The sequence below is a fragment of the Manis javanica genome, chromosome 3 (assembly GCF_040802235.1).
Source record: "Manis javanica isolate MJ-LG chromosome 3, MJ_LKY, whole genome shotgun sequence".
Lineage (NCBI taxonomy): Eukaryota > Metazoa > Chordata > Mammalia > Pholidota > Manidae > Manis > Manis javanica.
In genome coordinates, this window is record NC_133158.1 from 9932806 (window position 1) to 9945434 (window position 12629).

At 46.9% G+C, this 12629-nt stretch overlaps 1 protein-coding gene across 3 annotated transcripts in view; it reads left to right on the plus strand.

Annotated features, from left to right (window-relative positions):
- Nucleotides 1–259: 259 nt before the first annotated feature.
- Nucleotides 260–12629, plus strand: part of PTPRG (protein tyrosine phosphatase receptor type G) — a 624649-nt gene continuing 612279 nt past the window's right edge. For 2 of the 3 annotated variants that reach the window (XM_037019107.2, XM_037019108.2), the window contains exon 1: nucleotides 260–1092. In XM_037019107.2, the coding sequence (XP_036875002.2) occupies nucleotides 1008–1092 (85 nt within the window). In that variant the 5' untranslated portion in view covers nucleotides 260–1007. The remainder of the gene's footprint in view (nucleotides 1093–12629) is intronic. The other variant, XM_037019109.2, reaches the window with a different exon arrangement.

Here is a 12629-nt window from a genome sequence, read left to right on the forward strand (position 1 = left end):
CTGCCCTGGAAGGCAGCCGCCGTCCTCGGTCTTTCCTAAATCGAGCCAGGGCCGCCCCAAGCCCCCAAACTGCCCCCGCCGAGGCTGCAGCCCCACGGCCGCCGGCGGAGCGAACTGAGCTGTGGGAGCCCTCCCAGGCGAGAGCAGAGCGTGGCTTCTTTAAGAGCGCGTGCCTGCCGCCGGGAGCCCGGCTTGCGCGCGCCCGAGCTCGCGCGCCACCGTCGCGCGCTCCCTGCTCGCTCGCTCTCTCGTTCGCCGGCTTTAAAGTCTCTGCCAGGATCCATGCTCACATGTTACTTCCTGTATGGAGGCATGGCCAGTTTCCAGCCCCGCGCTCCTGGTTCCTCCCCAGCCTGCGCTGGAGCCACAACTTTCAGGAGCATGGATTGAAGGCGCCCTCGCCCCAGCGCCTCTTTGAGATCCTTTGTGTTTTCCTTCATTTCGTCCGGTCGTTTCTATTTTGGGGGGGCTCTTTGCTTCCCCCTCCTCTCCCCTCCCCTTCCCCGCTCGCAAACATGCCTCCTTCCTTTCCCGGGCCCTGGAAGGAGCTGCCTGCCTGAAACCGGGAGACGCCGCGCCGTGCTCAGCCCCGCCGCCGCCCGCAGGCTCTTGGGCTGCGCTGCGCTGCCGACTCAAGTTGGGGATCCTCGGCTGTTGGCCGCTGCCTCCTGCGGTCCCTGCCTGCCCCGGGCCCGGGGCATCGCTGTCGCCTTCGACTCCTCGCCCTGCTCGCTCGGCTCGTTCGTTTTTGAAAGGAAAGCAGCCCTTCTCCTCCGAGGATCGTCCCCAGCGTGGCTCCACGTTCCTGGTCACTTTTTGAGATTTTCCGGGGGGCGCTCGGCGGCTTCCCGGATTCCAGGGGGACTCGGGCCGCTGAGCACGGGGGGCCAGCAGAGCGGTCGAGAACGGGAAGAGCCCCAGGTTTAGCGGAGGCTCACACGGAGGCAAGAACTTATTCAACAAGTTTACCCCTCCTGCCTTCCTCTTTTCGATGTGCGTTTTTGGACATGCGGAGGTTACTGGAACCGTGTTGGTGGATTTTGTTCCTGAAAATCACCAGTTCCGTGCTCCATTATGTCGTGTGCTTCCCGGGTAAGTGCCGGCCGCCGAAGGGACGCGGCCCTGACCGGCGCGCGTGGAGGATGCGGAGTTGTCGCCTTGGCACCGAGCTCTGGCGCCCATCCGGGGGACCCCAGAGAGGGTGGGGTGGGGGTCGGGCCCCCGGGGAGAGAGGGTTTTCGCGCCGCTGGCTGTAGCGGCGTTTAGGGCGACTGATGGTTGGGAGGCGGGCTGGGGCGAGCCAAGGGGTCTACTCTTGCTCGGATTTGAGGGGCCTCGGTGAGCGGGAGTCGGGGAAAAAGGAGACTCGCTCGGCTGATCTGCCGCGGTTCGGGAGAGCTAAAACTCTGGAGCGACTGGAGAGACTGAGGCCAAAGGCGGGTGCTTCTATGGGTTGGGGTGGGGGCCAGGGTGCACCTCTCACTCTGGGGGTATTGAAGGAGCTCAGAAGGGACACTTGCTTTGCTGTTTCCCGGCCTTTTGGAGAGGATGGTGTTCGGGGGATGGAAGCTGGAGGTTGACCATGGAGGACTGGGGTTGTTGGGAGCAGCCTGTGTTCTGGTCTCGGGGGCGAGGGGCGGCCCCTGTTCGGGGCTGGGGCGCAAAGCTGCACTTGAGTGCCCGCGCGAGGCAGCTTTCCCGGGCGCGGGGGCCTGGGAGTGGTGCGAGGGCACGGAGTAGGCTGTTGAGGGAGATCATGGCTCCTCCAGCCCCTGTCCGCGGCGCCTTTACCCCGCAACTCTCCCTGGCCGGGCTGCTCTGGTAGGGGCAGGGCCGGGGTGGAGGCTGGGGGCCGGGTGGGCGGCTGGCCTGCAGTCCGTGCCCGGGCGGAATTTTTGCTGTCTCGCGCGCCCTGCCTACCCTCATCTTTGCCCTTTTGCAGCCTGTTCGGGGTTAAGGCAGGAACAGTATTGGTCACTGATGACGGTAAGAAATCACTGCACGCAGCAGTGTGAGGCTCGGCGACCCTCCACTTTCAGCCTCCACTGGCAGATCCCCATCACACTGTTCTCTCCTGGAGGGCAGAGGCCGGCTGCCTCCCTACCCCCTCTTGCAGGTCCCCTGGGCTGCAGTCCCGAGCTCTCTTGAATCTGTCTCTCCTTCTCGGGGGTGGAGGCCACGTCCTCTGCCCTAGCCGGGGAAAAGGTGGAAAGAAGGGGGCGATTTGCCTTTCCATCCCTTCATCTCCTACGGACGGGAACCCCTCGTTTTTCTGCTCTCTCATCCAGCAGCTCTGGCTACCCAGAGGTGGGGTTTATCTGAACCAAGGAAAAAAAGGAACGTGTGTGTCCCCATGTTTCTGTTCTCCCTGGTCACAGCCGCCTGTTTCCTGAGCGGCTCGAGCCGCAGGTATTTGGTGCAGCGGGTCTCCCAGCTCCGTCTTGCGCCCTCGTGCAGGGCGCCAGCGCTTTTGCTGCCCTCGGGGACCCGCTCGGAGACCGGCAGCGAGTGTCCCCTTTGGAGGCACGGGGACAGGCAAAGCACCGTCTTGTCTTCGGCACCCCCTTTACCTCTGCGCGTCCTCCTGTCCCCGGAAGCCCAGGGGGCACCTGCCACATCCCAGAAACCCAGCTTCGATGCCCAGCGAGGACGTGCGTCCATACAGCCTGAGGCCTCGGGGTTGCCCTCCAGGGTTCTGCCTCCCCAAAGCTGGAAGCAGTGTGGAGAACTACCCCCCGCCCCCGCCCAGCCCTAAACCTCCTACCCTCCTCAAAAGAGCACTGCTCAGTATTTGTGTTAGTCATCTGCCTCTTCTAGACTTTCTCCTCCGCCGTGGACTCGCCGGCCGAGTGGGCTCAGGTGTACGAAGGGTGGAGGTTTGTAAGGGTCATGCTTTAACCGGGGCAGTGGAAGGCAGCAGGAGAGAAGTTTTGCAACATAAGAGGAATGTCTAATTCCACTTACGGCCTTCTCCTTACACTGGGGCATGCGGTCAGTGGGCCGGCCGGGATTTTCTTTCTCTTGGTGTCGAGGAAGCTTGAAATCCAAAATGGGACTGCCAGTGATGCCGCCTTCGTGGGCTTGGACAGCTTTCGCCTTCCGCGTTTTCTTTTCGTGCCCACGCTGAGAGGTAAACAGCTCATTCCCTGCTCCGGGAGCCGACGGCGGTAGGAAAGGGAAGGACAGTGGTGAGAGGCGCGGGGAAGAAGGGCGGTGGTTTGGGAGGTGCCGCGTGAGAAGAGTGCAACATCCGTAAAAGCAGACCAAGTTAAAATGTCAGAACCTTGGGAGACGCCGGCTTTCCGTTTCCCGAAGGTGCGGCGATGCCGCTGGACCTCAGGGGGCGCCCCGGAGCCGCTCGTCGGGCCCCTGCCACCTCCACTCGTCCGGCTCGGCCACCTCGGCGCGGGGCGGATGTGGCGGGAGCGGAGAGGCGGCCACCGCGGACGCACCTTGCAGCGGGGAGGCGGACTCCGCCCGGCGCTGCGGCTCCTGCCCGCTCTCGGCAGGGCGAGGGCCCGAGTTCCCGTTGAGACCCCCTCTTTTTGCCGGCCGTAGCCTCGGAAACGTCTATCTGGTTGACGTGTGGGAAAAAATGCTTCTGGTTTGGATTACGTTCCTCCTTGCAAGGTCTTAACCCAAATTCCTTGTTACTTTGTTGTCCTCTCAGACTCACGCCAACTTTTCAGTTGCATTTGTTCTCAGCTCCTGTTCAGGATTACGACGAAGCTGTAATTTGGGAGGGTTTTGGAAATGTAGCCCTCGCATAGATCTTGGACCGGAAACAGTGTCTTAGTCTCAACAACAGTATGGCAGCGTGGGACCGACGCCCCCATCACGGTTAGCTTTTCAAGTGATGTTTCCACCTTCCAGAGCAGAAGTGTTACTTGAGCCTGTCATGATATAGTGCATAGTATGTTCTTTTCGTACGTCTGAATAATGCAGAATTTAAAAATTTGTGGAAAATTTAATGAGAATATGAAAATATAATGAGTCCCTGTGGAACACCAACCACCATGCCTCCTCCCCCCACCCCCAAGTTCCAATTATCAGCTCAAGTCTTTTGTCTTCTATACTCTATGCTCCCCAACATCTTGTTATTAAACAGAGAACCTTACGTATAGATTATTCAAGCCCTTGGTATCTATCTCTACATTGAGAAATGAAGTGCCACCAACAGGATATCGAGTATGTTGGTTAAGAGGGTTAACATTTTATGTTTTATATTTGTAAGCGATTCAGCAGAAACTTAAACAATTGATTTCTTCTCTCTTTCTGCCCTCAGAATGAAACGCTTCTCTTTGATTCTGATATGTTTTGTACCATAATTGCACTACATCTAAGAGGCTGATGTGGCAAACACTTCAGATGGATACACTTTGCTCTGTACTTTGAATGTGTCAGAATCAGAAGATCCATGATTGATTTCCTGTGCATCTCCCTTTAAGCCATCTCTTGGTGGATTTGCATGTAAATGCTTTAGTCCTGATGGATATCCTTCATGTCCTTCGTAGGAAAATGCAAAAGCAATATTTGTAAGTCAGTAGTCTTACTCTTTCTGGGTGTGGTGAGAAATCATGCAGTTATCCCCTACTTCACGTGTCTTATTTGAAACTGAAGAATCTTTGTCTAGTCTTGAAACTTAGTCTCTCTGAGGCAGTTAAGGAATAAAATCTTTGATGTTTCCTCCTAAACAATGTTTATATTGCAGAGTTGTTGAAGTTACAACGTTAATACAAATAGGTCTAAAAGACTTAGGAAATACTGGAGTTGCCTTGGCTGGAGGCAGAAAGGTTGACTGAAATGAGAAAAAAATACTAATAGTGCAGCTCTGAACATCTCCCCTTAATTATGGACCCATTTTCACTGAATGAAAGATTTTACTGTTGTTTGCATGAACAGTACAGGGAATGCTGATGATTTAATACAGCAAAACAAAACAAAATCTCAGATTCATCTTCCTATTCTTCTGAAAAATTTCCAACTGAATGTAATAGAATCAGTTATATAGTGGTGCACTAGTGGAATGAACTTGTGCCATTTGTGTTAGATGATTTAAAATGGCCCAGAGCAACTGATGCTAGGGACTGCCTTTTACCCTTTCACTCCTCCCTCATTTTCCTGGGAACTTCTTGACCAAAAGGACAGTCTTGACACTCACATTAGGCTTACTCGGGTGAGGAAGCAAATTAAATGGTCCTGGTGCTTTGTTGCTTTGCCTCTTTCCTGTTACAGTAAACGTTTTTTTTTTTTTAAATCTGAATTTCCATTCAGCATTTTCCTCATAACACACAGGACAATGCAATGCCATTTCTAAGCAGGATAAATATTGTAACGTGGGTGTGCATTCTAAATTGGAATGTTAAAAAACTATCATGAACACTTGCATCCTGGGGCACATTTCTCATGTGGTCTCATTTCGTATGTCAGAGCTTATGGGAGAAACTTAGATCTGAAATTATCTCAAACATTCTTGATTCCCCCCACCCCTAAAACCACCCAATCTGTCCATTAGCCCTTGGTGCGTTTTGATTACAGGTTGACCACTATCTTGTGATGGGACGTAATAACTGAAACTGCATTTTTGACTGTATGTATAGAGAATAAAAGTCCTATGTATCTAATAACATGAAGGAAGCCAATGAAGTGTTAGTTCTCCACCTGAACTTGATCCTGGCAAAGCTAGTAGCTACTGAGGAGGGTGGGGGCTCCAGAAAGTGAGAAGTGTCCTTCAGAGAACAGCCTGCCCCCACCAGGCAGTGAGAGCTGCTCGTGGCATTCGGGAGCAGTCACTGAGCGAGGTGGCCTGGACACTGATTAGGCCCTCAGTAAAAGATCATGTAATTTGGTTTCCCTGTCTGAGAATGGGAATGACCATCTAGCTTCTAAAGAACCAGACCCAGGACCAGGCAGTGTTCTGCACACTTAGATCAAATAAACGCACAGCTGTTAAAAACAGTTATCTCTTACTGACTTTGCTTTGACTTACTTCTTTGGTATTGAGTTTACATGGAGTTATAACCAAAAAATCACTCCAAAATGATGTGTGTTTTAAAAACCCTTGTTTACTTCTCCCTGCTTTTTCCTACAGTTCCTCTTTGTCTCAGATTTCCAATACCATGCAGTTGTTAATGTCTATTTAAAAAAAATAATCTGGAAGTAGTATACGTGAATTTCACTTTGAGGAAAGTCTATAATGAATGATTGAAATGTGTAACAGATGAATGTGTGGTTTGCTTCTATTATGGAAAGGATTGTGAGGTTTATAGAGATGGTTGTGCAAGATTGCCTGTAGTAGCTAGAGGGCTCCATGTTCTGTCTTCTCCTGCAGGGACACCTGTAATTGGAGGAGCCGTTTCCCCGGGTTTCATTTGTAGCAAAATGTTTGGTGTTTCGATAGAAAAATATATAATCTATGTGAGATGGTTTGCCACGCCTATGCAGGCTTGAAGTTTCTATGTCTATAGCACTTTAAATGACTACTTTTGAAAACATTTTAGGGCTGGGTGGAGGAATGATATTGAGCTGACCAGGTTCCAGGTGTGCTGGGTTTTTCTTTTCTGAGTGCCTCCTAATGAATTAGGTGGTGTTAGTGCTGTATTTGAGGTGGGAGTGTGGGGGGCGGGAGAGAGGGGTGGGAGGCAGCTTTCATACTGGAGAACTGTCATATTGGTCAACCAGTTTGGAGAGTCACTGTACTGTTCTTTCAGCATATGACAAGGAAAAGTCCTTTAGAAACTTAGAACTTGTTAATATTTTTTATTTTCTTTGTAAACCAGGTAACTATGGAAAGTTATATAGAATACATGAAAGTTTCTGGAGCCTGCTTACTTCTCTCATTAGTAGCTGTGTTGCTTTTGACAAGTTGCTTAACTTCTCTGTGCCTCTCTTTTTTCCTTCCATCTGTGAAATGACATAGTGGTAGTACCCTGACTCCTAAGCTCTGTATGAGGTTTGAATGAGAATGCATGGTAAGCACTTAGCATTGTGCATGGTATATAGTGCTTAATAAATTGCCTGTTTTTATGTTATGTATACTAAGGAGATTTGGTAGGAGTATATTGGAAGAGAAAGTGGGAACTGAGGACAATTGTATGTAAAAACAAAAACATTAAAAAAATGTGAACTTGCATGATGGTTTTTGTACATGGCTTTGCTATTGAGGGTGAAAAGGAATAAGGACTGGCATGAGGACATAGCATGTAAAATCTGTAAAATGGTTATGTTTTGAGGTTTTAAAAGAAATGAGAAAGCCTCAGTGAAGTCTGAGATCTTGCCTGTTCGCGTGGTGAGGAGATCTCCACTTCCCCGGCTTAAACTGGGAAGAATGTTTTCCTCAGGCTTACCGTGTCTCGGGAATTGCCGACATCCCTGTGTGGTGGTATCCTTTCAAGAAAAAGTTGCTTGGTCCTGCTTCCTGGGATGCTGATTCTTTTCCTAAAGCCTTCTGGACCGTGTCATAGTCGAAAAGGATGGGTATGCCTGTTACTACCATTTCTGAGTTTTACTTTGGTGCCACTAACAGGAAGCAATCAGTAGTTACTTGGGTGTTTTAATTTTGTTCTTGTGTGAACACGAACAGAGTCATGTTCCTGTCTCCCTGTTTTCTTGGATTCGACCTGCAGAGCCTGTGAGAGAGAACCGTGAACTGTGCATAGCACCTGCCCTCTAATCAATTTTTTTTTCAAACTGAAATCAGCATGAAGGTTTTCTGTGCAAACAACAAAATCTGACTTTAAACTACCCAACTTAGCTATTTTTGAACTGTAGCAAAGTGACACAGTCGGCTGTTGAAACTAAAAAAGAAACAAAAAAATCTAGCAACTGAAAAAGAAGAAGTGAAAGCATAGTTCATGGAATATCTAACACTTCCATGTAAGAAAGTAGGACAACTGCTCGTATCTTGGGGTTTGCAGATACTATTTTTCTAACAAGGAGAACGAACCAAGTTGTTGATTGATATTGCAGTGGGTATACTTTCGAGGAATTCATACTGTTTATATGGATTCAAGAGGCACTTGAATTCTCACATCATTGCAGCCTTATGAATTCCACAGTGCACTTAAATCAGATAACTCATCAGTTTGGAATAATTTGGGTAGGGGACACAGCCAAAAACAGTTCAGCAAATATAAAAGCATACTCCAGATAGTGAGGAAATACCATTGACTTCTCAAGAATCAAGTTAGTCATGAATCATCAATGGATTTATTTGCAAAGCAATTGCTACTTATAAATGAATTCTATTAAATTTAAAAAAGTAGATCACTTTTCCTGAAGTTTTTTAGTTTAGCAAGTGTGGAGGCCAAAAAACAGCTGTGGTCTTGGCTAGTTCACTGGGTAGCCTTGGGTGAATTACCCAGGATCTTGTGGAAGTGGGGTTGGGTAGTGGTGGTCTGGAAGTCCCAGATATACATACCTCTTACTCAAGAACCACACTGTAGGACCCTAATGGTCCAGGTTGAACTCTTGGTCTATTGCAGCAGGGTTATCTTGGGCAAATGGACCTTGGTTTTTTAATCTCTAAAATGGCAACAATGATTATAATAGCTTGCCACACTAACCAAGTCTGTGTCCCTTATCTAGGTGCTTGGCCTGAGCTTTTTATATGCCTTTAATGCTCTTGGAGGTAGAAACTGAACATCCCCACTTTAGGATGAGGAAATTAAAGCTGAGGAGGTCTCCACTTGTCCAAGGTGTCTCTCCTATAGTAAGTGGAGGTGGGTATAGTATGTCTCTGTAGTCATCTCAGGATGTTTTTAAATTTCAGACTGTTTGCTGTTTGTTTGAAAGCTGTTTTTCCTAATTATATAGGAAGGCCAATTGAAAGACAGACCCAGCCTTGCATTTGTAACCCTCCTACTTTTCCCATATAAGTATGTATCGAAACTAGAGGAAGTAAAGGTGTCTTCCTGTATTTGCTACAATTAAATAAAGAAGTAATGCAGTTACTATAGTATTTTATTTGGTTACATGGAAGAGATGGCCTTTCAGCAAATTACTTTAGCTTTTGAATAAGCCAGTAAAAGCTGTGGAATAGAGTGAGTTTGTTGGTGGCGAGTTTTTTTGACTCCTCTTCAGAATGATCTAAATTGGTTTCGTTTATAATTTGAGAACTTTTGTTTGGGGTGTGGAATATGATTATGTTATAATAATGTGCTGTTGTTACTATATCACATAGCATTTAAGTGTGAGCTGCAGACTCTGAATTGCAACTTAAAGAAAAGGTCTGAGGGAGTTGTACTCGGCAGGAGATAGTTTGGGTTCTGGAATTTTCCTCTGGTGATCAGAACTAGCCATGGGAGTCATCCAAGCCAATTCTGGGATTTAGGCAAGACCCTCAGTTTCTTTGGGGTTGCTTTTGTAACCGTTAACTAAATGGCTTCAAAAACTCATCCGGAATTTTAGGGATTGTTGATTCCAGGCTGAGGCATTTTTGAGTGGGCGTGGCCTGTCTGCATCATACAAGCCAAATGCCCAGTGCATGTGTTGTGTTCTGTGAGGCGCACTTCTTGTTAACTTTCCTCTGAAAGTTTGCTTCCTAAGTTGCTAAGAACCTTCTGATTATCTTGCTAACTTACTACAGAATATACGCAGGGAGTAGCAAACAAGGTGGCAGAGTGGATCTTGGTTAATGGAATGCCTGTAAGAGATTTTTTTTGTCTTTAAAATATTAAACCTTATTTCTGTAGGAATCCATGTTAAAAAAAAAAGGAGGTTTGCTTATGTCAATGAAGTTATATATGGCTTTTAAAGCTGTTTAATGTGATTTATGATTGGGATAGTGGTTTCAGAGTACTTAGTCTAAAAAGTTCTGGATCTTATTCTGGAAAAGAAAAATAGAGAAAGGGCAGACATTCAAGTTATTTGGAGCTCTGTAAGAGGCATCTGGCCACTCAGGTTATTTGGAGGTCTATGTGGGGTATCTGGCCTGCAGGTGCTCTTGTTGGCCATACTGTGTTGAAAGAAATAATTGAGTTAAATATTCGGGCGTTTTGCATTCATGCCATCAACAAGTCTGTCCTATATCCTACAGCCTGCTAGGCAGTATTCTAGACACTAAGGGGAACAGTGGTGACCAAAACAGATGGAAACTCCTGCCTTCTTGGGGACTTCCCATAGAAATCTGGGTTACTCCTGAAAAATTGGAAGTTTTGGCAACCTAGGGCTTGTATTCTTGTGTGGCAGCAACAGTAAGGTGGAATTAAATAGTGGCTGCCCCCTGAGATGGGGCACTTACCTGGCCCGCCGCGGTTATTTACAATACCCAGCTGGTCCCTAGAGGTGTTTGCCACCAGCGTTTAGGGGATTTCTAGATTTCAACCTGAGGGACAGTTTTTCGGTTTTTTTTTTTTTGCTACTACTTGTTTGGCATTACCTGGATTGGTTGTGTGTAAATGTGTGTGTGTGCACACACAAATGTAAACACGTGTATTGTAGCTGTTGAAATGCTCAGTGTGCCCTATACAGCTGAGGCTCAGCTCTCTGGGTTGTATCTTTTTTTGGCTCTGCCAGTGGCTTGCTGCTTGGATATTTCACTGTAATGTGGCGACTTCTATTGCGGATCTTAATTGCTGTTGGCTTGCTCAATTTTTAAAAGTAAATCTCTCAGTTGATTGGAGAACTAGCTCCCTTGGTCACTTCTTGTTACCAAACTACCCAAGGAGGAGGGTGATGAGGAGGAGAGGGGAGGGAAGGACAATGGCCAGTGTAGTAGGATCTGAGTAACTTCATCTTGGAGATGTCATAATAGTGGGTCCCTTGCTAACGATCTTAATTTTTTCACATAACATTGTGACCCACTGATTTTTTGCACATGATGCCCAAGGAGGGATTTCTAATATATGTTGGAATTATCACATATCTGAGTGTTTGCAACAACGACATGATGGAAGCATGAATTCTGAATAGAGTGACCAGCTCTTGGCATAGACAGATGGAAGATTGGAGGGAGTGATTCTTTTCCTCCAATTCCAGCACTGGTTCTTTTAAGTGATTATCATGATGTATAGTATATTCACATGAATTCCTCATGCATAATTCAGAGCCTAATTAATTATACTGTGCTCTTTGAGGGCAGGACATCCTCCTCCTCCTGTCTGCTGTGTCTTTAGTGTCTAGGTGGTGGTAGTCATATTTAAGGACTGATAGAATGAGTAGATGCTCTTTAAAACACTTAGAGGACTTTTTACAAGACGTTGATATCATTGTATGTTTTTTTTACCCCAGAAATCTCACATTCGTATATTGCCTCCTCTTAAGAGGTGTGATGTCCAAGGTTAACATCTTCCTTGAAAATTCAGACTGTATATATTATCATGATGTTTGAAGTCCACTGTAAAAAATGAGAAGCTAAATTTGTACCTTCTGTTGTCAGCCACCAAGGTATCTTTTGCTGAAAGCAAGGTAGTCTAATTAGAGGTCAAATGTCTGATGGTGCAGCAGGGGCATGTTTGATGATCACAAACCTGTTTTTTTCCCCCTGTTGTGTAATAACTTAGGTTGAATTTTGTGAGTCTGGCGTTCATTTGTATCAGAAGTGTCCTTGGCTTTAGGGTTGGTTCAGAAGTAGGCATTCTCATTTCTGCTTTGGTTGTTCAGTGACAGGAGGTTGTAAGGGACAGCAGCATTTGCTTGAGCTGACTGTTGAACCTGAAGGTCAGGGTTGGTCTATTGCCTAGTAACAGCTTCGGGCAGGTTTGTCTAGGATAAGAGGCGCCTGAACTGACAATTTTTGCTTGCTTGACCAAGTACTGGTTTACCACCTTGTCAAATGCCCTTGATGAGAAAGATGTTGGCCGGTGCATAATGGTGATCCTAAACGTGCCAAGGTGGGAGCACATGGCCAGCTGATGTCTGCCCTATTTTATTCTTCTTCCAACTAGTTGTTTTCTTTTTGAAAACTAGTCATTTTCTCTGCTTACATGAGTGCAAAGGCCATGAGTGGAGGGTGTGGGAAATCACTTGACAGTTTTAGACATCGGCCCCTTATTTTCTCAATTGGTCAATTTGCACTGAAGCTGCTGAAATTATTTCATGTGATAGAGGGTGGGTAACACTGGCATGAGATTTCTTCCTGAACATTTTTGAGGATGTGCTTTTTAAAAGAAACATCTCTGTTGTTATTGAAGCATATTAACTGATATAATGGAGCTGTTGATTCTTGAGGTTTCTGTCTTCATTCATGACGTCAAGTGGAGGGAAAATTGATTTCTGCAGAATCTGGGGGAAATGTAAGCACTCTGACCAGATAAACAGAGGAGCTTGTGGAAATATCTCTTATATGTGTTGGGACCTCTTAACAGGGTTTTGGGGAAATGCTACTTGGTATAGATGAGTTCTGATGAAAGAGGCTACTGGCAAATGCATGTTTTTTGAATTGTGCAGATCTGTGCATCAAGTTAAGTAACTGGTTGGTTCAGGTTAGTGAATACTAGCTTTGTCCCTTACCAGTTTGGGCCAGTTACTTACTTTGTCTTCTTATCTGTAAAATGGGGATAATGAGAGGTTTAGCCTTGTAGAGTCCTTGTAAAGTTGAGATGAGATGGTGTGTGCAAAGCACCAGAAAAGCATTAGGTAGACAGGCCATTATAAATGGTGCCTATTTTTAATAGTGATTGCTTAAGATT